At 39.5% G+C, this 23,946-nt stretch overlaps 1 protein-coding gene across 1 annotated transcript in view; it reads right to left on the bottom strand.

The window, feature by feature from the left end:
* Positions 1-23,946, bottom strand: part of LOC107093013 (transcription factor IIIB 90 kDa subunit-like) — a 64,849-nt gene that overhangs the window by 32,559 nt on the left and 8,344 nt on the right. Inside the window, exons 4-6 of the mRNA XM_015387801.1 lie at positions 17,178-17,351; positions 11,640-11,671; positions 1,876-1,948 (exon numbers count right to left, since the gene is read on the bottom strand). Of these exons, the coding sequence (XP_015243287.1) occupies positions 1,876-1,948; positions 11,640-11,671; positions 17,178-17,351 (279 nt within the window). The remainder of the gene's footprint in view (positions 1-1,875; positions 1,949-11,639; positions 11,672-17,177; positions 17,352-23,946) is intronic.

Here is a 23,946-nt window from a genome sequence, read left to right as displayed (position 1 = left end):
TAAAATTGTAGATTGTTGCATTCTTTGTAAGTAGGCAAACCTGCAAAATCAGCAAGGGGTCAAATGCTTATTTCCCCCACTTTATACATCATGTTATTGGTTCTTAGTATGATTCTTTCTTTTATTACATAGTAAAAACACTTAGTAGTTATCAGGGGTTGGCTGCTGCTTCGGATGTTATCGCATTAAGAGGTCGTTTTTTGCAGTTATCAGTCCCATTGAATAGTTTCAGATTGTGCCAGTAAGCTCAGTAGGTTGTTAACACAGAGTATATACTAACCTAAGGTAGTTCTTTCCCCCCCTCTCCACTTAGAAAAATATGCACATGCACAACCCTGTACCCGTGTCCCTACCCAATCCATCCCAGAAGCACGATCAGTTCTGAGCATGCGCCATCAGGTATTTTACACATGCGCATTCAGATATACATCCGGGTCGTCCTCGATTTTTTGATAAAAAGACCTAAATTACGTTTTCCCTCCCCAAAAATAGTGAGCGTACTAAAATATAATGTGTTAAAGGTTAATAATATATTTGCTGTGAAAATAAATGCCTTAAAATCCTGTTTTATCAGCCTTTAAATCTAGTCTTTTTGAGTTTTCGTTTCGTTTTAATGTTATGCTATATAGTGCGGAATCTAAAGAAAGAAACAGCTGAAATGCAGATAAACATGGTTTAATCATATTTTGCCAGACTGCTCTGAGCATGTCTGATGATGTCAGAGAAGCAGTTTAACGAAGAAAATGTAAAAAGCATCAAATTTGTCTCAGATGTGTATTAGCATTCTTTAGTTAGTTAAGGATAGAATCATGATTACATTATTTATGGACACCTGGATGTGTATCTGTTCGCGCATGCGCAGGACGGATCGGGTAGTGACAACCCGCTCCCAAGAGGGAATGCGTGTCAGAGCATGCACAAGCTCATTTCTCCACATGCACGCTGTTCAAAAGTTGCCTGAACGTCCGCCTTAACCCCTTAACCACTAGTGGGGACTATATAGTGGACCCTATAGCGAACTCAGTTAACCGACTGTTCAGACAGATGATCACTGCTTTTTGCTCCCTGTCGGTCATGTAACACCTGCTCCTTCACTGCGTGGTGTCTGCGCCATCTTTGTTATTAGACGCCACTGTCGGGTCACATCGGTCCACTGTGACAGGAAATCTAATAATGCTTTGGGAGGAGAGCTCTCCGCACAAAGCATTCCGGGATATATCTGCCTCTTCTGAGACCTTTCTTTTCTTCTCATACTCTTAGATCCATAGACACTTTTTCTTATGACGCTTGGGCATTTTCCAAGAACTACAGGGAGAAAAGTCTTCAATGATTGACAGCTCACCATATATATGCACCTGTGTGCATACTCAGAAAAAGACAGCTAACGGGACGAGCAGGTAGGACGGCCTTATGTAAACATATCCCTAGAATGATTGACACTTAGGAGGACCACTTATTTAGATGATCCACCTGGAAATAAAAGATAGTCCTCCATACCTTTAAAGTAATTTCAGTAGTTCTTCATGTACGTAAAAACAAATAAATAAAAATAAAATGATCTGCATGACAGAAAAAATAATTAAACCAAAAAAAAATTATAAAAAATCTCACATGCTGTCAACTGAGTTGTATAATCCTCTCCCTATATAAATTGGGCTAGAAACAAGCCCACCCAACATCTGGACGAGAAACTCTGGTAGATTTGTATATTTTCGTCAAAAAACAGCTGTATGTCATTTTTTTGCACACTTAACATTTCTATAAGGAAAAGAGAGAGAAAAAACAAATATCTTTCCCTCCAGATAACATTTTAGTAGCACTGAACAACACTGTTTTAGAGAAGGAGAAAGTAGAAAATAAGGTAAAAATCAATACCTATAGCTGGAGCATTGATGCAAAGCTCTCTGGACAGCAGGAGAAAGGTTTTTCCCAGCACCCAGACATTCACCTGTAAACAGAGACATTAAAAAGTTTTGATACCTGTTAGAGGAATGTGAACTTCCTTCTGCCAGATCCGTCTACCTGTCACAGAAGGTTGTACAAAACCAAGTCTAATAATTATTATAATTGGCTTTCAAAACACTCAAGGTCACTTTACAAAATTAAAATAAATTCCAATAAAATTCAAATCTTGTATTCTAGCCCTAAATAACCTCCAACTTCTCTCTCAATCTGCAGGATAATGATCCCTAGAATCTCAAAATAGAATGGGAGGCAGATCTTTTCGCCTTTAGGCTCCTCTCCTATGGAACCAACTGCCAGTTTCAGTCCGTGAGGCAGACACCCTGTATTCTTTTAAGGCATTGTTTAAAACTTTCATTTTTTTAATAAAGCTTATAGTTAGAGTGGTTCATGTTATGCTGAGATATCTCTATTATTATGCTGCTATAGGCTTACACTGCTGGAGGACATAGAGACAATTTTTCATCATTTCGCCTCATTCCATCACTGCTTTAGTTCTGAATTATGTAATAGTTCAACTCCTAACTTTATGTTCTTATTATTTTTCCTAATAGCAGCTACATCTGGCCCAGTAATGTTTAGCCATAACCTCATCCTGACGTGAGGCATATATAGGCTCAGCTTTTCTGTAACTGTACTATATGTACTCTTTCACCCCTCATGGTGCGTTCACACCAAATGCGTTTTCAGCCTCAAAAGCGTTTGAACACCGACATTTTGGACCCTGGTTCAAACTGTGGTCAAGTTGCTTTGACTCTTCAACGCTCTGCTTTCTGTTTGTTTATCTGCTGTGTTCTGTAGCTGCAAGCTAGAAAGCAGCTTGGCTTTATTTATTTCATGAGTTGGCAAAATACTTTTGACACGTTTTTAGTGAGAAAGACAACCTCCAAACATCATCTGTTCATCAGGATTATGATCCCAATAAAATATGTAGTTCTATCCAAGAGTGCCAGACCTCCAGCGTACCGCCGGTCAGCAGCGCTGGAAATCCCCGCTGGAAGCTCTCTGCAGCTGCCAGCTTGTTTGGGATTTTTCACTGCCTTTGGTAGTGGCTGGAGATGAAAATGAAGAATTTCTAGTTTTTTTTATAAAAACTACAAGTTCCAGAATATATAGCTGAATATTTTTCATCAGCAGGTTTAACATTTTTAGTTAATTTGGGTATTTATAAACTGTTTCGCGATCGGTTCATAAAAAATGTTTTAGTGCAGTAATAATGACCAGAGCTCTCCCTCTTTTCCTTGTACATAATACATTCTTTCGGCTTTTTTTTTTAAAACCTTTGTAGTTTAACCCCTTTACATTGATTTATTTTTTATATGCAGACAGCTCTGCAGAAACAATAACAGCTTGCATGTAGTGTCTGTCTCCCCCCCAAAAAACTCAGCTTTTTTGATTGTTTTCTGAACTCCAGCATAGAACGGTCTGACGCTCAAATGCCAGAACATTGGAACTCTGGTTTTGGTCAAAGTGCCTTGTTAATGCATGCATGCTCGGTGTGAGAGATTGCTGTAGAGTCAAAGACACAATGATAGCAAATGTCCACTGTTGCCACATGCACATCCAGGAGGAGAGAGTGCTGTAAAGGCAATGGTTGTATGTTACCAGCTGTTTCCTTAGAAAACTTTTGACTAATCCCACTGCATAATGTGATTGAAACATCTCTGTGTAGGGCCTTGAGAAAGCATGTGTTCTGAATTAGTGCTGTTTAAACAAATTGAACTGAATTATAAATGACACAGTGCCATCAGAAGGAGAAAATGTTTAACAGGAGGGTTTCAAGTCTGAATTTAAACAGGCATAGGTGTCAGTGTTCGGGATATCTAGCAGTCTAGAGTTCTACATTGCAAAAACGATCTAAAATTAGGTTTAAAAAAAAATCTTCATTGCATTTAGCCTCAATTTGAGCAGGTAAATAAGATTATTTGCCAATGGAATGAGTATTTTACTCTTGAAATAAGATAATTATATAATATGCACTTGAACTAAGATGATGCAGTTGTTTTCTTTTATTTTAAATGCCAATTGTCTTGATCCATTGGCAAAGTGTCTCACTTTTCTCTCCAATTCAAGAACAAAAACTGACTTATTTTAAGAAAAAATGACCAATTGAGATTTCTTTTTTTTGCAGTGTAGAGCTTAGAAACAGAGCAGGAGAAAGCTCTGCCTCCCCTAGAGATGAGAAAAAAGGGGTAATGGTGGGCTCCATCAGCTATACTTACCAAATATTTTAAACATTTTTTAAAAACTATTTGAACTCAAAACATTTTAAAACCGACAATTAAACAGAAGCCCACACTGTATAAAAGCAATCTCTTGCAACCAAGCAAATGTATTCACAACATTAAGGAAAATTTGAAACTTTTTCCACTATAAATAGTATTTGAAACTTTCCACAGCAAAATCTGACAAGCAGCATAACATAAGAGATTGTGAGTGGAGACGGGTTAAAATGGTCTACATTGGAACCTCCCATCACAGATGTTCCATTGTGTTTTAGGCTGCTGCCCGACCAGAAGGCTCTGCAGAAAATTCAACCCCCAACCCACCCACTTTTTATCTTAAGGGGCATTCTGATAGATGCTGTTGAATAGCAAAGGCATGGAACCGCACAAGTGTTACTTCCAGTATTGAACCCAAAATTAAGACTTGGGTTGGGGGTGTTGGCTAAAGCAGAAGGCAGCAAACGCTAGAGAGTCAGGTCATGACCTTAAGTAAAAGCTCTTTCATTCCTGGAAACACACCCTGCCCAGAGCTGAAGGAGGGCCAGGCACCCGAGAGGACTTAGCTGGGATGGACCCCCCCTCCCCAGTTAGGAATCTACACTTAAACTAAAAATATGGAAGAGAAAGCAGAACAAGAGAGAAGTTGAAATAACTAACTATAGAGTAGAAATCCAAAAAAATATAAGGTTCATTTTTCTTGTCTAACTTTTTTTGGCCTTTCCTCAAGTGAACAAACAGACTAGTTAATTTATAGAAATATTCATTTTGCCCTTTAAAAAACTGATGATTTATGTTATCGTCAGTAAACATGTTCAGGTCGGTGGATATGTCAGACACCCCAATCAGAGTATTCAAAAAAGCTGTTTGAATACTTCCTTGATTCATCAGTCTTGACCAAAGCCTTGGGTTAGGGTTAGAGGTATTGTCTGCAAGTTGGGATGAGATGAAGGACTGATCAGATTACTAAAGTGGCCCTGGTGACAGCATGATATGCAGCGTTTAAAGCAATGTAACATGGATCAAGAGGTTTTTTTTAACCCCTGGTAGGACAAGTTACGTGCAGTTTGTTCTTGGATATTTCATAAAGCAAATCGTACCAGTGGACTTCTAAAATACAAAGATGAATGGGTCTGGGTGTTTTTTTTTTTTGTTTTTTCTAAATCGATGAAAGCTGTTTAAATAGAACAGGTAAAACCGCAAATTTAAAGCACACAAAAAACAGCAAAGCCACGGATTTAAAAAGTGAAATACGTTTGATGCGCCTGAAAGTGAGCGGTCATGCCCACACAGCCTTCTGCAGCTAGCATAGGTACATATTGCCATTTTAATTCTCTCCCTGGAGACACTTGTTGTGGTTCTTCTTAGCAGCACAAGTGAAGAAGCTAATCGTATGTGACCCAACCTTGTGAACCGTGTCCACATTAGTGGGCATCTTCAAAAAGACAGAGCTGTCCGAGTGCTGGGGGAAGGTTGTTCTGGCATTAGCTCCTTTTCTTTTACTGGGGGATTGGGCCATTCAGGGGAGGCAGCACAGCAGAGGTAGCAGCTGGTTGGTGGTTTATACAATAGAAGTGTGACCACTCAGCTCATCTCTGACCTCAGGTTTTGTTAAAAAAGAGGTCCTGCAGTGACTTTTAGCCATTATTCTGCAGCAGCATATGTGATCATCTAAACATTAACAAGCAGATTCTAAACTCTGCATACTCTGCCCTATTCCTGGTATCTAGTAAAATCTCCCTTTTGGACAATGTGCGTGCAACTCAACCCTAGGTGAGAGATAGACTTTGATGGGCATGAGTGGAGGATAAAACAAAAAATGGCATTGTGGCACACGCTTCAACTCCAGAAAATACCACCACCTCCTCCTTAGGCTGAGTCTGGATGACAGTCGCTTTCAGCAGTACTTCCAACTATCCTTGACCTGGCTCAGGGTCCCGCTTTCCTGCATTGGGGGACGAATCACCTGAACAACAGAGGGTTAGGTGAGGCGGCATTCTGGTGCTCAGAGAGGAGCAGCATGGAATCAGTGCAAGAACACTAGCAGAGAAAAGAACATAACAGAGGACAGACTGCCTAACGTCTTGCACTAGGTAACTACAGCGGGAGATCAGGAGATCCCTCAGAGGAATCAGCGCTCTAATAGACAGATCATTGGCCAAGTAAGCCAAAATTGTGCAGTTTGCCTTGCTTAAATCGCCATCATTGCCTCGCCCAGCTTAAATTCACTCCAGATCCACCCTCTACATAGAGATAACATGGGAATCCTTCGCTCATACTGCCAAAATCGCATTCAGTATGAACACAACTTCAAAGAACATATGCTACTATTTTATGACATGTGCCCAGTTTGGTTGTTGAGCAGGCTTTTAGCTCACATCTCACGAATCGCAAGAGTTGCATCCTATGGGTCATATTGCCGTGACACAGCACAGACAATTAGAAGGAACATTATTTTGATGATCCACCCGGAAAAAGAACATCCTCTGCTCCACTATACCTTTAATCAAATGTCCACACATGTGGGGACATTTTCTCAAATGAAGAACACACCTCAAAAAAAAAGACTCAGTGGAGGTTGATATCAGCTGATATCTGAAAGGCATTTCTGATGCAGGCCAGTCATTTACATAATGAAAGAATTATCAAGTGGCTTGGGTGTGGATCCACTGGCCCACAGCTGCCCAAACATCCAAGCCTGGCCACAAAAAAAAAAAAAATCTACCACCAGTCTCCAAATACCAGGGTGTGCAGTCTGGGGGAGGGGTAGCCAGCTACTGCAGGACAGCTGGGAGCATAAAATAAAAGCCCCTGACCAGCTGTGACTCAAAGCAATGTTTCATTATGACCACACCACACCACCCACTCACTGCAATTCAGCTGCCATAAAACATGTAGACTAATGGGGGATTCTATATTTATCATGCAGAGGACTCTGGTTTAATTATACAGAACAGATGTGAGGCCAAGGGGTGAGAAAAATCTGCTTTTATATAAGCTATATTTAGGGATCAGGAGCAGCTTTGATTTAGTTTCTGAGCCATGGTTGGCCTTCAAAGTAAAAGGGGGCAACAGGTTTTAAAATGCAATTCATTAATAGAATGGATTGTTATAGAGTATATGTGTAGCATTATCAGTTTAAAAATAGTTTAGACTGAAAGAAAAAAGTTTGACATTTTAACCTCAGTAAGAAAATGTCCCACACAGCATTCAGTGTCACCAAAAATATTTTCAGATTAAAAAATGATTTTTAAAGCTAACTTCATCTCCTGATCTTAGACTGTACACAATTAACTATAGCCAATTACTGAGCCTAGCTCAGTATTAACAGTCACGACCAGTTCTTCTAAATAAATGCGTCTGTCAAAGTTGGCAAAAAGATCTCCAAATGAAAATCATGTCCCCGTCTATAGCAAGGGCCATTTTGCATAAACCAAGACTCTTATGAAGTTTATTTGGCTCTCTGCCAAATTAATTACAATGAAAACATTTTAACAGAACCTGCCAGTTCAATCATCATGAGGAGACGGAAGAATATATTTCTTCTCTTCAGCAAAATTCTTTCAGGAAGTGCTTACCTAAAAAGCTTAGGATCACCAGGGATATGCAGGATGACAACAATCTGAAGCACAACAGCAGGTTCACATATAAATGGTAATGAAGGCCTAACCAAAGCCCAGTCCTGTTCCGCGATGCTGTGGCATGCCCGGATATGCCAGTTATAGTCGTGCTTTGGTGGTGCCTGAGCAAGAACTGCAGATATTTATAGTTAAGCCTTAAGATGGTCCAATATTTTGCAAAAAAACAGGTGACAGTGCACCACAAAACCAGTGGAGAGAAGAAACTCTTCACACACACACCAAAAATAGATGTTACCAATCTGAAACATTATACCTCAACTTAATCATGCTTCTTACAAAGTTTTAGACTCAGTCAAACCACGAACAGGGAACCATATTGACAGCTGTGTAAAAATCAAAAGTCTGTAAAACTTCAGATACTAAATAAAGCGTGTAATCTAACTTTATAAGTCACATTGTCTATTCTCTCTCACCATTTTTTCCCCCTCCAAGTCTTCATTTCGTTCTCAAAGTAATGATTTATATTTGTGAAAACTGTTCGTCTAATTCATAAAGAATGGAGCAGGAAGTCCACACAGTTACAGACCAATAGTTCTAAGGCTGAGGACACAGCAACGCCGTCATGGCAAGAAGAAACAGTATACTCGCACAGAGTTCAATCTGTTGGGTATAAACCAGGCATAAAAGAAACCAGTTTCTTTTGAAAAGTGTCCAATACAGCTAAATTACAATTAGCTTCAGTTCTATTTGCCAAGTTTGTGGGCACAAACTCTTTGGACATCATCCCTGCAAAAAAAAAAAAAAAGCTGGGATCTGTCGAACCAAAACCATGATCAAAACCATTCGGGTTTGGACTAAAGAGGACAGGAACACTGAACACACAGACTGGGGAGTGTTCAAAGGGTGCAGCTCTGGAGGAATACACAACGTCTGTTATTCTATATATTCATTTTTGCAGTAGTGCAGTTCTGAGAGGTGGATCATCCAGGATTAGAAAGTAAGAATCCTGTGCAGAGAATAGTTCTATTTACATTTCCACAACACAACCTAGGTGCAAATCACCTGGCTAAGTGATAAAGATGAAGAAAAACTGAAAGAGGGTATCTGGCCTTTAGTTCTTCCATAAACGCTGGCACTAAAGCTCCACCACCTTGCCTTATCTGCACTCATTTGCTACTGGAACAGTGTTCTTGTTGCCAACGGGCCCATGTGGTGAGGAAGGGACAATTATTACCTGCCTTAACTCATATTTGTAGTCACAGAGGACTACAGGGGAACTAAACAAGCTCCTCAGTAGATACATAGAGAGAAGTTGGAGTGTGTGAACAGTATCAGGTTCCTTGGCATTCAGAGGTCCTCCAACCTCTCCTGGACTGAGAGCACCTTCAACCTGTAGAATAAGGGCCAACAGCAGCTCTTTTCCTCTGAGAACTGAATTGGACTGGACACTACTCACCTCCTTGCAAGCTTTTACTAAAAACATCCTGTGTATACAAAATGACAAAGTGTGTCTAGTCTAAGTAAGCATGATTGTGCGTCAAGGCTTAAAAATACTCGCATGTTGGGTTTTCTTGCTGGTTTTGCAAACCTTTTTACTCAGACTCCCCACATTGACTGAATTACAGGCTCTGACCAGGAGATGATGCTTCTCTTTGGATCTTAATGTCCACAATTCTTGACAGAAAGAATGTTTTAGTACAAATATTGATGTTTAAAAAGGAATTTTGGGGACCAGCCAAGGGCCCATCAAGGAAAGTGGGGAAATTTTTAATGGCTACAACTGGCTCCCTTGGGGAGCAGTGGGCTGCCATTGTGCGGTGCCTGGGAAGTAGTGTGGGGTTAAAGGTCTTGCTCAGAAACCCAGAGTGGAGGATGTGGGGATCGAACCAGATACTTGCAACCTTCTCAGAGCACAGGCGCACTGCTCTAACCCACTAGGCCAGCACTCCCCAACGGGCAGTTATTTCAGACTTTATGTTGTATGTGATGGAAGTCCAATAACCTCACCCCTGTTTGCTGTTTTCAGTCAATTAATGAACAGTAACAACACTGCATTTAAACACACTGTTCCACTGGAAACTTCTGCACCATTTGATGTGGGTAAAGGCAAACTTGTTCATGGAAAACAATTTTACATACTCCAACTTGGAATGAGGCTGGCACACACTGTAAGGGCCAATTCAGAGGAGTGCAACCTAGCAGCGACGCTGCACAAAAGTGGCAAAGCATACGGGCGATCACAGACTACAACACACCCTCCATCCGGTGGGTGTACCTGATGCGGACTTCCTAAATGGACTAAACAGCTTCTTAGGAAGGTTTGAGGCACTAAACAGCATTTAGATAGTGAAAGCTGTTCCCCATCAGGGAGTGGAGGCACTTGACACAGCGGACATGTGGAATGACCAAGGCCCCGATAAAATACCTGGGCGGATGTTCAAGGAGTGTGCAGGTCAGCTGGTTGGCGTCCTCACAGACACCTTTAACACATAGCCAAACCAAGACATAGTGCCAACATGCTTTAAGTCTGCCTCCATCTTTCTGGTCCCAAAGAAGCCTCAAATCACCTTATTTAATGACAACTGATCTGTTGCACTGACTCCAATCATGATGAAGTGCTTCAAAAGGAAGGTAAAAGAACACATCTCCAGACTATCCCCAGATTTCGTCCTGTGCCAGTTTATCTACCGATGGTGCTGCTCTACTAAGGACGCCATCTCCTCCTTTCTTCACCTGAGCCTATCACACCTGGAGAAGAAGAATGCCCACGTGCAGATGATGTTCCTTGACTTCAGTTCAGCTTTCAACACCATCATCCCACAGCATCTGATCTGTTGCCTTGGTGAGCCAAGGACTTCTTCCACTAATTAAAAAGGTTCATAAGCCAGCTTAAATTCTTAATAAAAGTCTGAACTATTTAAATGTTTTTTAACATCATATTCCTCTCCCCAATGACCAATAGGGTAAGTCATACCACAGATGATATTGTATGGCTATATTTTTACATGCTTATTGGTTTTATAAAGCTGAACTTTGTAGGTGTACCAAACCAACAAAGTTTGGATATTTTTGGATATTTTGTGTTGTACACTTTTAGTATGGATCCCAGGCATTACTTATTGTAAATTAAAGCCCTGATGAAAATGCTGAATTTTTCAAAAGACGGACAGAAAGTTGCCCAAAATCCCAGCCACCCAGGCAATGCATCATCAGTCTAACTGTAATCAAGATAATGATTGAAGAACAAAGCTGTGAGGGCAAGAGTCAGACATGGTCATTTCATCATTAAGCTGCCTGGGGGACAGTGTGATAGGCTTCCCTTAAGATTGTGTAGCACCTCCATTGTGTTTGTGTCTGGCTGGATGCTTGATATGATGTCTGTACATTGCAAGTTTATTAAAGCAGGGTTGTTGGAGTTTATTTTTTTACCACGATCCTCGGACCCACTGGACTGCACATTTAAGGTGTTCCCCTGCTTTACACACCTGACCTACGGTATATCAATTTGTGACCAACAGGCTTCTGCGGCACTTAATTGCTGCTGAGGAGTAAATACAATCCTTTTAATAGCAATTCCAATTAAATAAATTTAAAATTTGTTTAAAAGAAGTTTCAGACTGATTGCCAGCTGTTGCAATACTGAGTGGCGAGTCTGGTGAGACAACAGATCTATCAGGGAATTTAGTTCTTCCAATAAGAAAAGTCGTTTAAAGGTAGCCAGGATCTTTTTAATTTCATGGATGAATTCAGAAATATAAGTATAGTTATTGTTTAATTGAACAATCTTTTTCCAATATAAATCTTCTGATTTTAACCAAATGACAGAAATATCAAAAACTGATAGGAAGGTAAATAATTTATATTTACAACATACCTGAACAATGTCACTGAGATCCAGCAGCATGTCTCAGAAAAAAAAGTCAAGGAAAACAAAGTGAAACATAGAAGAGAAGAACTGATGTGCCATTTTAAACATTCATATTTCTTTTACAAATATTTTAGGTAATTTTCAGATGCATAACTTTCATTTGCTGTATATATGCTGTGCTCCCAACATGCTAAAATTCTTCATGTTCAGGATATAAACAATAATTGTTATATAACAAAGATGTAACCACAATAAAAAAATAAAAAGGTTAGAAAATATAAAAGGTGGTATTGGAGCAGGGTCTTATACCTTCCCTAATAAGGTCTATCATCCTCAAGGAAAAGCCCATATATGATAGGAAAAAAATATTCCCAGGTCCCAAATAGAGGCGTTTCAAACTTGTGGAACAAGGAGTATTAAGCTTCCCTAGATTAAGAGCTTTATGTATGGAATACTTCCTGCACATCTTCCATTCTAAATTAATGATAAATTAGTGCCTTATCCTTTTACACTCAACGAGAACTTTCCAAATATGTGTAACAAGAACAAGTTTGACAAAATAAGGGTTCAACCAAGTGTATTTCTTTTCCCTAGGGTCTCTGTCTTGTAAAACCCAATTTGAGCTTTTACCCATATTATAACACTACATTAAAAATTATGCAAAAAGTGGTATTTTTGGGGTTTTTTTTCCATGCATGTAATTTAACTGCATCCTCTGAGCATGAGCCAGTCCCTTTACTTTAAAATTAGTTCAAAAAGAAATGCAGCCGCCTTTTCCCTTGTCTCCCTACAAGAACCCACTACTTTGACTGTGCTGCACCTGCCCAGTAAACAAACGAACACATTCTCCCATCAGCAAGTGGTGATATGAAGCACAACTCGATCATTTCTGCTCAAATTTGAGACGAAGTGGCTTTTTTTTAGCAGCTACTCTGCACAGTGACAGCAACTGTTACTTTGAGATGACAACTAATGAAGTGGGAGACAGCAACAGGTTTAATAATCTGAGCTGAAAATGTCACTTTAAATACACATCAGACTGTCTACACCTCAGTTAAAATGTTAAATGTCAACATTGCCAAAGACAAAAAGACAAGTAACACCTTTTTAGAAGGGTTATACTTAAGCAATTTTTCTAATTATTTGAAAATAATTGTGTTCTTTTTAATTGCATTTAAATGAACCAAAAGGAAAATTTCCAGTGACTGGAGCAGATCAAAGATGTAAAACTTCAAAGCTTGAAAAAAAAAAAAACAAACAGCAATTTAGCATAAACCCCTCTGCCTTTGCATGCTAGTAGGAGGGCTGTGCTTTGGACTCATATCTGCAACTAGAAGACCTGGGTTCTCTAGTTGCAAACATTAAATTGGACAGACATCTTTTTGTAAACCCGGAAATTTACAGGTAAAATATGGCAGTTTCTTTGAAATAACCTAAAGACCAACTCAAAAAAATTGAGAAAGGTTGTGATCAGACCATATAGGACCTTAGAGTGTAATTAAATGACCCCAAAATATTGTTTGAAGATGAATATAGGGAACAGCTTCACAAAGTTACTAAACTTCGTTCTATCTGCAATAATATCTGATTGCTTTGTACAAGCCTTAAAGCTTTAATTATTTTATGAATATATAATGAATCTAATTGTGTTTTGGAGTAATATTTTTTGCCATGAGCCTCTGGACATCTCATCTCATGAGGGCTCATCTGGCTCAGACATTTGGTTGCCACGGTTACATTGTCTCGGGGGCTACATGTGCACCTGTCTCCAGGGTTTCAGGCTAGATTAACGAGGCTCCTCTTAACAGGGCCTCACAAAAGAGGTGGCAGCAGTGCAGATGAAACAGAAAAGATAATCCTGACAGATGCCATCTGCAGATCGACAAGTTGTAGGGAAAACAAAAAAGAAAGAAGATCCTTTAGTCTTTGTCTATTGGACAAAAAAAAAAAAAAAACAGTGGCTGGAATTTAAGACAATATATTGGGCGGTGAATTTACAGATGTTTTTCCATGGCGTCAACCTGTTCAATAATAGATTTGGATTTTTTTTCGGCAATCAAAATGGAAAAAAAAGCAATCCTTCAAAATAAGTATTTAATGACCATTAAAAAAGACAATAAAGGGTTCACCAACCAAAGACGATTCTATTATTATAAAGCAATGCATTCCAGGTTTGAAGAGTATGAGTGTTGCAGTTTCTGAGCTAAACCAGCTGGGATGCGATCAAAAAAAAAAAAATGCATTAAAATCGTCATTTACTGACGATTTTTACTTAAAATATCATATAATACGTACACACAAAAAACAGAAGTCAAATCCTACAAATCCTGTGAAAACACTGAACTGCTGCAAAGAGTTAAGGATAAGCAGCAAAGAATAGCTTCACTAAAGCCTCTTTTCCACTTAAAATAGCATTTTAACGCATATTTTTCAAACATGGGTCAACCTCCTAACAATCGGCATTTGGTTCCCTTCCCACTGGCAAAAAAAGCTGGGTCTAACTCCAAGCTGGCAAGGTGAATGGCCTCCGTCCCGCTGCCGCTGCATGTTTGGTAATGCCATCATCGCGCAGGGTTAGCGTTGATGATGTCCCATGTAAGGAAGCCAGGGTGTAGTCAGTGTTTCGCTCCATTATCTGTCCTAATCCCTCTTACTAGCACTGCGCCATGTTTATCGAATGGAATCAGAGTTCTTTCGGCTTGCACACAGCTCACAGTGAAGGCAATAGAAGGCATTTCTGCGAGCCCCGCAGGTAACTCACCACTCCGCATTTCAGATGCAGTGTTTACACCCAGGACCGCATCATCAAATAGGAGGAGCTTCAGCTGCGTGAAGCTGAAACTCCAGTGACAAAGAAAAACATCATCTCCATAGTGTGACTGCTTTATAGCATTTAAAGCACTTTGCTTGGGCCTAAATAACTTTCACTGCAGTGAGAAAATTTTAATAATTTTTCCGCTGAGGTTTTGAAAAATGAAGTCATATGAAACATTTATTTTGTCCATCCAATTAATCCATTTTCTTCCGCCTATCTGGTGCCGGGTCACTGAGGCAGCAGTCTAAGCAAAAATGCCCAGACTTCCCGGGCCACACCCACTTCCTCCAGCTGTTCCGGGGGGACCCTGAGGCGACACCAGGCCAGCTCAGAGACACCCCTTCAGCATGTCCTGGGCCTTCCACCAGGCCTCCTCCCAATGGGACATGCCTGGAACACCTCCTGAGGGAGGCAACCAGGAGGCATCTGAAACAGATAGCCCGAGCCAACTCAGCTGGCTCCTTTGGACGTGGAGGAGCAACGACTCTACTCCGAGCTCCTCCCGGGTAACTGAGCTCCTCACTCAATCTCGCAGGTGTAGTGACCAATAGCACTGTAATCAGTGAAAAATAATCATTTTCTAAAATATATTTAGTGAAAACCTAGGTTTGGATAACAGCTGACTGACTGAACAAGACTCCTACCCAAAGTCTGGAGCACTCGTAAAATTAGTTTGTACCCCAAAGAATATTAGACATAGGAGAAAAGTAGTGAATGCAGCATTCCCCCCCCCCCGAATCACTCGTACAAATGATTCAAGAACCAATTTTTTCCTACGAAGACTTCTTGCATGCGACCCATTAATTATAATGGCTGGGTATTTGCTGCTGGTTACAGAACAAACTCCTGCATCCTGCGCCACAGTCGCCCCATTACTGATCTACTACCTTCTGGTGGCTGTGTTAGACTTCCTGCATTTATAAAATGATTGAAAACATACAGGTGCATTGCTGCTGCAGAACTATCCCGGTGGGATCAACCTTGAAATGAACCGATGTTTATATTGCAAGATGTCCATTCTCTCCACTAAGCCCTTGTCATCCCAAAAATGACAGCCACCTATATAGAAAAGACTGTTCCTCAGACTGCTCTCATCAAATTTCAGCTGTATCAAGTGTTTTAGTGGGAAGAGCTGCAGAACATAAATGCTCCAGAAAGTGTTGGGGGGTTTTATTTGGCTGTTTGTAGTCATTAAATCTGATTCCAGGTGAGACCCATGCCTCCTTCCCCTTTGTCCTGATAATCTCTATGGCAACGTTACCCGGCTGTAAAAAAAAAAAAAAAAAAGCAAAATATTGCAGCTATTTTTACCTGAAGCACTACCCCCCAAACAGGCATGAACAGATAGGCCTGTGGAAACATACCCATACAAACACACCACCACAAACAGAAGCTGAGACAACAGTGCAGCAGGAAAGGCATAAAACAGCATGTCTGCCTCCCTTTCATTAGACGGGGAAAAAACTGTGCTTTGCCGTCATCCTCACAGGCAAGGGATGTTAGGAGTAAAAATAAACAGAAGTGAAGCAGGTCCAATTCACTAAAAGATTTGCTTTAAAAAAATAGAGTCCAAAAATATCAGGAGCTTGAAGGAGCTTGAGTGATAACCATGACAAACATCATAGATCCATCAAACTGTAAAACAATCTGTCTGTCATCAAAAAGCCAGGCTGCATATTTTAATTAAAATCACATCAAACTAAAGTAAGAGTCTGATAACCAATGAGCAGATATGCACTGCGCAGCTCCTAAAGATGCACTCAAAGATCTCATTCCAAAAAAGTAAAAAAATAAATAAATAAAAAAAATAAATAATCCACAAACTTTGTTTCCAAGTTTGAGGAACGTTTTGCTTCTTTTTCAATTCAAAATTTCAGTAATAGCGTCGAGTTTGAGACTGTCCTGCAGGTTTTAGAGGTCTCCCTGCTTTGGCACAGCTGATTATGATGATTGAAGTTGAGCAACAGCCTGTTAATCAGCTTTCAATTAAAATCAGCTGTGTTGGAGCAGCTCTAAAACCTGCAGGACAGCGGCCTCAAAGACAGACTTTGGGGATGCCTGCTTTATACAGTAGCCAAAAAAATCCTTGTTTGTATAAAGCCTCGAACATTTAGAATTGAAAACGCTTCCTGGATGGGAAGCAAAACATCTTCAAACTTGGAAACAAAGTCCAGTGGATTGTTTTTTAACTTTTTTGGAATGACTCTGACCTGGATGACCGAGAATCTTCACCAGCATCCAAGATCTCTGTTTGACCTACAGAGATATTTGATCAGTTAGTCACAAACTAAACACGTGAAGTTGTCCCTGCTCGCTGTACTGAACACAAACAGATATTACTGTGGGCAAAAAGAGCACTTTTTAAATCGAGGTGATGATAAATAAAGGACATTAGCTCAATGAAACCAATTATCTTCCATCAATTTAAAAAATTTTTTTTTTTTTTTGGTATGTTTTTTATAAGAACCATTTAGGTGAAAGTTTCTTTGCTTTTACAGCAATAGTCTGATGTTTAGTTAATATTAAATCTCCTAATTCTTGCATACATTACTGTATGCAGCTTGTAATTTCTCCTTCCCCAACTTCTTTACTCTGAGATGGAAGGAAATGCAATGCTGCAGCCATTAAACATCTTATGCACTAATTGTAACGCAGAATATACTCGCCTAACCCACTTGAATGAAAGAGATAACAAAAAAAAGAACCAGAGATTATAATACAAAGGATACGAGGGGTTCCCTCTGTGCGGCAGACCAGGTAGATACAGGCAGCAATGACATGGATGGCCTTGCGACCACGGGTCAAGCTTTTATTGAGGGCAATCTTGTAGAAGTTGAAGGCCGTGTCCAAGCAGTGCTGGTTCATCTGTAGCTGGTGACCGAGGGTGTAAATGTGATGTTTTGCTGAAACAACAAAAGAACAGACTCATCACTCAGGAAGTACTTCAGATCAGATCCACAATACTGAGAAAGGGCTGAATAATTTCACTATAAGGTTGCAAATACTTTTCAAACACATTTTTTTTTCTCAAAATAAGAAAGTTCAAAATCAGTTGGTGATGATTTATATTTCAACTGCCAATGTAATATTTATCTAGTTGAACACTCTCACAATAGCAGATTCTCACATCAGAGAGATTGTTCAAAATGCTACAAGTCTGAGTGATGGAAGCACAGAGGAGATAAAGTGTAAAAAAGAAACACATCACAGCTAGTGCCATATTTACTTACTAGTATCCTGATCGCAAGATTATTTTGATACTGTGCACCCATACTCCAGCCAGGGGCGGATTTAGGTAATTTAGGGACCTAGGCAAAATCAGGCAGGGGGCCCTTTGAATTGAGACAACACTTAAAACAGACCCATTATATAAACACAGAAATTTTAATAGAATAGACATACATTATTTGTTCTATGTTTTGTTCCTCTTTTCTTGTTTTCCTCTCTATGTTTTGTACTCCGCTGACTTTTCATGCTGTCTCAAAAGGAGTGAAAGAGTTTTTCCAAGCACAAAGCTCACTTAGCTGATTGCTCCTTCATGTGTTTCCAAAAAGGGAACAGAAAAAGTAAATAACACAGTCCTTATTTTCACTGTAGATAAGCCATGATCTTCTCTTCTGTTCTCCATTTTTTCACTTGTATGAAATAACAGCTGCATGAATCACGGGATAGAGGAGAGCAGGAGGCGGGGTTACCAATCTACTTGCTCTAGATAGCAGAGTTCGCTGCTTTTATAGGTTGTCGCCAAAGTCTCCAGTAGCAGTAAAAAGTCAGATTTGGCAATAGGCACCAAATAGAGCGACAAAAGCACTAAGTGGGCAACACTGCTCTTTGCATCGTGTTCAAATGTTTTGTTGCTGTCCGTTTGGACCTTTCTGAACATGTGCAGCAAATGGACTGATCCAATGTGGTTGTAATGGCATTTTAGCGAAATAATTTTTATCCCAAACATAATGTGCACAAATAAGGTATAGCTGTGTTAACCATAAATGCAAACAGTTTTATGGGGTCCCCAGGAACTTGGGGGCCCCAGCAACCGTCTAGTAATGCCTAATGGTAAATCCCCCCGTGGAAATACTATAGCAATGCTTATTTATTAGTAATGTCAACTGACCACCTCTGAAACAAAGTGCTGCAAACTGAAAACTAGAGGTGGACAAATGCATAGGCGAGCAGCCGTGACGTGTGAACAACAACTAGCAACTTCCTCTTCACTTGCTGCCCATTGCAGTAGCTGCAACATTAAACTGGGGGTGCTATGAGGCATCCTGTGTTCCTAAACAAGATGCCTCTTTTTTATGTACATAGATGCAAAGAAAAACAAAGGCATCCTCACTACTTTTAAATCTGCAAAATTGAACGATAAGATGGAAGATGGAATGGTGTGTTCTACTATTGAATTAACACAAAAACATTAAATTCATAATGAATTCACCAGTGACATCTGTTGAAGTATCAATAATAAATATTTATTAGCTGACCCAAATTATTTTTACTCATATTTGTTCTTGTATCGAGTATCCTAGATACTCCTAGATGAATCCTACAAATCATTCATTGAATATGAAAGCATAAATATGACCAATTAAGGACGTGTATGTATAATGGAAAGCTCTCTGTATGGTTGCACCAGATGACTTTCAGTATGCTGATAGCCCGCTGGTAGTACGGGGTGGAGTGAAGCCACCGGAGGCCATGTTGGTACTCCCTAGCTAGACCGGTCGCCATGTAAAAACTATGTGCGCTACAGCATCGCACAACGATGATGTCCTCATTTATCTGGGGGATTTAAGACTTTTAAAATAAATAAAAAAATCATCACTTTAACACACAACTGGGGTTTCATAGAATAAGTTGATTACTGTAACTTACAGTTAAAACTAGGCACATCTCATTGCAGAGTCATTATGAAGTCAATAAATCATGTAATCTTACATATTTTACAAATCCATCACAATAAAAATAATCTGTAAATGGAGCATAATAATACAGATGTGCCAAACGTGCCAAATTGATGATGTACATGTAATAAACATGTACTGATGACATTGTTGTGGTAATTTCATATAATTTCAAGATCACACATCAAGACTGAATTACAAGTACATGTCTGCAAATATGAAAATACTATTGCATTAACATTTTTTCCATGCATGATGCCACATACTTTTATACTGCGTCTGTGCATTAGCCTTTAAAAATGCTTGAGTTGCTTTTTTTTTTTCCTCATTAATATAATGTGCAATATATTTCAGTATCCCCTTGACCGGACCCCAGATAAGCAGAAGAAGATGGATGGATAGATAGATATTTCAGCACGTGACTTTTTCCAGATGAAAAATACGACAAATACCATAAAAACGACATCCACTTAAGAATTACTACATTGCCATTTCAAAGTAAATTACTTTCCATTTACTCAACTTTCCATTTTCTGACGTTAGACAGTATGTTTGTGGCTAAGTCACTCAATGCCTTTGAGTCAGTGCGAGATAGCCAGACTAATGTTACGCAGACAGACTATAGGATGGGATACGTCAGCATATATATGGATTTTCTTGGTAAGTACGTCCACTGACTGAAATTACATCAGAAAGTCTTCAAATGCTAGCAGCCAAATGCTACACACAGGCATTTTTATGGCGTATCTCAGTGGGAGTGGGGAGTACCAATATGGCAGCCGGTGGCTTCACTTTTTTCGGGCTATCAGCAATCCTGAGAATAAATAGAGATCAGTGGTCTCCAAGCCTCACCTGCAGCCTTTATCATGAAACAGGATTACTGGCTTAGCCAGCTAACTTCAGGTTTAATTCCTGATCAATTAACATTAGCCAATAGTTCGGCTAACGTTAGCAATGCCACCCCGTTAAAGTTAACCCCAACGTCGATGTCCGCTCTGCCCCCCCATCCCCCTCGGACAAGATGCTGTCAGTGAAGAGGAAGGTGCCTCATCTTTTCAGTTTATCTGATTGGTTTTTATGTGTTTTATTTTTATTTTAAGCTGGAATATGAACAAGGATGTGAAATTTACATTTACATTTTTTTATTTAATATAAAATAAATGTTTAAAATATAATGAATAATTTTTGTCTCATCTGTATTTTATATCCATGCATGCTTTCTGTGTGATCAGATATAACAAACTGCTCCTGATCAAGTTATGTTCATTTTAAAGCAGCCACACTGTTGCGAATCAGCTGTTCAAAGAGACAGTTTACAAAAGAAACTACTGACTTTTTAAGAGAGAATATGTTTCATCCATGTGGATAGACTAGGAATAAGGAATAGTTCACTCACAATCCATAATCGTTTCTCACTAGTCTGTGTGCAAGCGTTTAGTAATTTCAGAATTATTACGTCACTGAGATCAAATCCCAGAAATTATATGATAAGTAAATACTGGATAAACCACAATAGAGCAGTCTTATGCGTCACTGTTTATGGGCTGCATTGAAAGAGTACAAGTATTCCCCCTCATCCAGGAACCACTACATTACTGGGAAAGGATTGATGACAGCTTAAAAATGAGCAAGATGTGTGACTTGCTAGTTGTTCACATTACCCTCTGGAGTCAGGAGGACTTTGGAGCAGATAAAAAAAAAGACACTAAAACATAATTTCATAAGGTTAGTTTGGACTTTTTAATTCAATAAGGTTTTGGCGACAATAAAGCCGGAAGCTGATGCCATCATTGCATCATAGTGTTTAGTCTGAGTGAAATCATATGGATTTCTGGGCTGTGGCAGAAAGCCGCAGGATAAATGGTAAAAATCTGCTCTGCTTTTAAAATGGTGAAAGTTTTCAAATGCAGCCCTAAATGTAGAGAAATGCCTCAATGTCTTTCCTACTTACATGAAACCTTATAGCATTTCTGCTTGTCTCATACTGACAATTTGCTTCATAATCAATGATCCATTTTATTAACATTACAGCCTTCTCCTTAGAGTTTTTTAACCTGCTGATACAAAAGCACACACACCATAGGAAGAGGCACAAACAAGTTGAGGTACAAAAACAGATGGAGACCCAGCCAGCCAGGTGTGCCGTCTGTCTGCAGTTCATGACCTCATAAGGACTTAACACACAAAGCCAGATGTGTAACTTTACTGAGTTGGATGTCTGAGAATGTGAGGGGCTGGATAGTCATGTCTCTACATGCTGAGCAGATATGACATCAGAAAGTGCGCATAGCGTGTTAGACGAACAATCACAGGGAACTAAAACCACAACTTGGATTAAAACCCTCCAGCAAAATAAATTATATTAAATTCACTTCAGTTTATTTACATAGTGCCAGTTCAAAACACATCTCATCTCAAGGCACTTTAAAGTTCACCAGATCATACAGTCAAATTGATTTAAAGTCTTCTAAGGAAAACCAGTTGATTGCATCGACTCATTGACTTGAATGCAATCCCTCACACTAAACTATACAACAGAATTGCACTGATGAGTGCATCATCTCAACATCTCGATCTAAACCCCAGTTTGCTATAAAGAGAATCATTTCAGTACCAAGCTAGAAGGATTTATGCACCAAAGAATAAATCCTTAACTTTTATATGATTTTTACTCAATACAATGTGGTTTGTTCGTGTTTATAAGCCAAACATGTAATCAGCAAGAGGTAAAAACAGAGAAATCAATAAGTGAAGGCACCACGTCGTCCTGTACTGCCGACATCATGGTCATTGTGGATGCTGCTATCGAGTTAAATTGTAACCTCTGATTATTCTTAAGCCCAGGGGGTCTTGGGAGCAAATTGTGCCTGAAATATATATGTGAATTAAAGCAAGAACAACTCCCTAACTACAAATTGGAAATACAACTGTTTGTGTGTGTGACAGAAAAGCATTGGGTAATACTTTTCAGGTGGAAATACCATTTTAAATGTCATCATGTCTGATTAATAGGTGATTAAACAAAGAAATAAAATTGAAAAATAATTAGCCTTGCCAAAATGTTTTCCAAAATAAACACTGCAAAACCCCATTAAACCCCATTTGAAATTCAGGAAGAACCCTCAGAATGTATAGGTCCACATCTTGAACATAACTCAAGAAAATTTGGACGATATAAGTTGAAGCATGTTTGTTCCATAAAGGTTTAGGTCGGTAGTGTGCTAGGCAAAAATGTGATTTTGGCCCAATGCCAAATGCGCAAAAATTCATTATTTCACACATAAAAAGGGGATCTGGTCAGACAAACATCCTGATTACCATTATTGGAGACCTTCTGCATAAGAAAAGGCCTCTGCTCCTAAGGTTTAGCTGTTGTTTCATTGAAATGCATCAATAATATCACCTAACTGAAAAGAAAATAAGAATAACAGAGCAAGCTTAAGCTTATGTAACACGTAATGTTATATCGCCTTAAATCGTCACACAATTACCTCCAACCCCTCCTTGGAAAGTTCTCAGCCTCTAGTTTCCAATGATGCCGGCCATTAGGGGGTGTGGCTAAAGATGAATACCTGCTGTTGCATTACTCCCGCAGGGCCACACATGTCAGGTAGAATTTTGAACAAGAACAGCAACGGATGAGATTTTTTTTTAAATCAAACCACCTGAGTTCCCCCCCGCCTACAAAAGGAGCTAAAAGCTATTCCTTCTTCTATGTTATTTGATCTTAATGAGACTTTTTGTTCAGGCAGGCTTTCAGACAGGACATAGTGTTTGCTGCTCGCCGCTTTCTATTAACTTCAGGTGTGTGCACCTCTGTTGAGTTCAGCCAACTGAACTGATCACGGCGTGCACAAGAGCCCTCTTGCTTTTGCTGCCTGCATGGTGCATGCCTTTGAAAATAACACATTTTACAGTGCAGTCTGAAAACCCTTTAAGCAGAAATGTCAAACTCAAGTCCTCCAGGGCCGTATTCTGCAGCTTTAAGTAATCTGTCTGGTTCAACACATCTATCAAATGGCTTGATAACCTCAGCTACAGTAGTTACTACTATGATGAGACACAGGCCGTTTCTTAATTCACAAGAATGCGAATACAGACTTGTGTCCTCGCCAAGTAGGTTCTTGAGAAGAATACAGGAAAGTATGAACTAGGGAAGAACGGGAGCAGGCAGGATATATATGGGTCAATTGGAACAGAAGCAAACTGGTGACGACGTCGCACGCTCTGCTCGTCTGGAGCTGCATTTCACCTCCTGTTATTAATAGTCTCCAGATCAGGGGTAACCAATTAAAAATCAGCGGGGTCAGATAAAAGAAAATCAACCAGTAAAGGTCCGGAGACATTTTTAATTACCGGTATGATCTCTTACTTTAAACAGAATTTAACACTGAAATAATAAGCAGGTTTAAATGTATCCATGTTAGTCCAAGTAGAGAACAACAATCTTTCAGTTTGATATATACACAATTTCCTGATTCACATATTTTATAAAACACCTTTTTTTCCCCCACTTTCTTATGGCTTAATGCAGTGGTTCCCAAAGATTTTCTTCTGGGCCCCCCTTTGGATTACAATAAAATTTCCACGCCCCCCC

The sequence above is a fragment of the Cyprinodon variegatus genome, unplaced genomic scaffold (genome assembly GCF_000732505.1).
Source record: "Cyprinodon variegatus isolate N-32 unplaced genomic scaffold, C_variegatus-1.0 Scaffold403, whole genome shotgun sequence".
In the NCBI taxonomy this organism is placed as follows: domain Eukaryota; kingdom Metazoa; phylum Chordata; class Actinopteri; order Cyprinodontiformes; family Cyprinodontidae; genus Cyprinodon; species Cyprinodon variegatus.
Note: the sequence above shows the minus strand (reverse complement) of the source record. Positions and strands in the feature narration are given on the sequence as shown.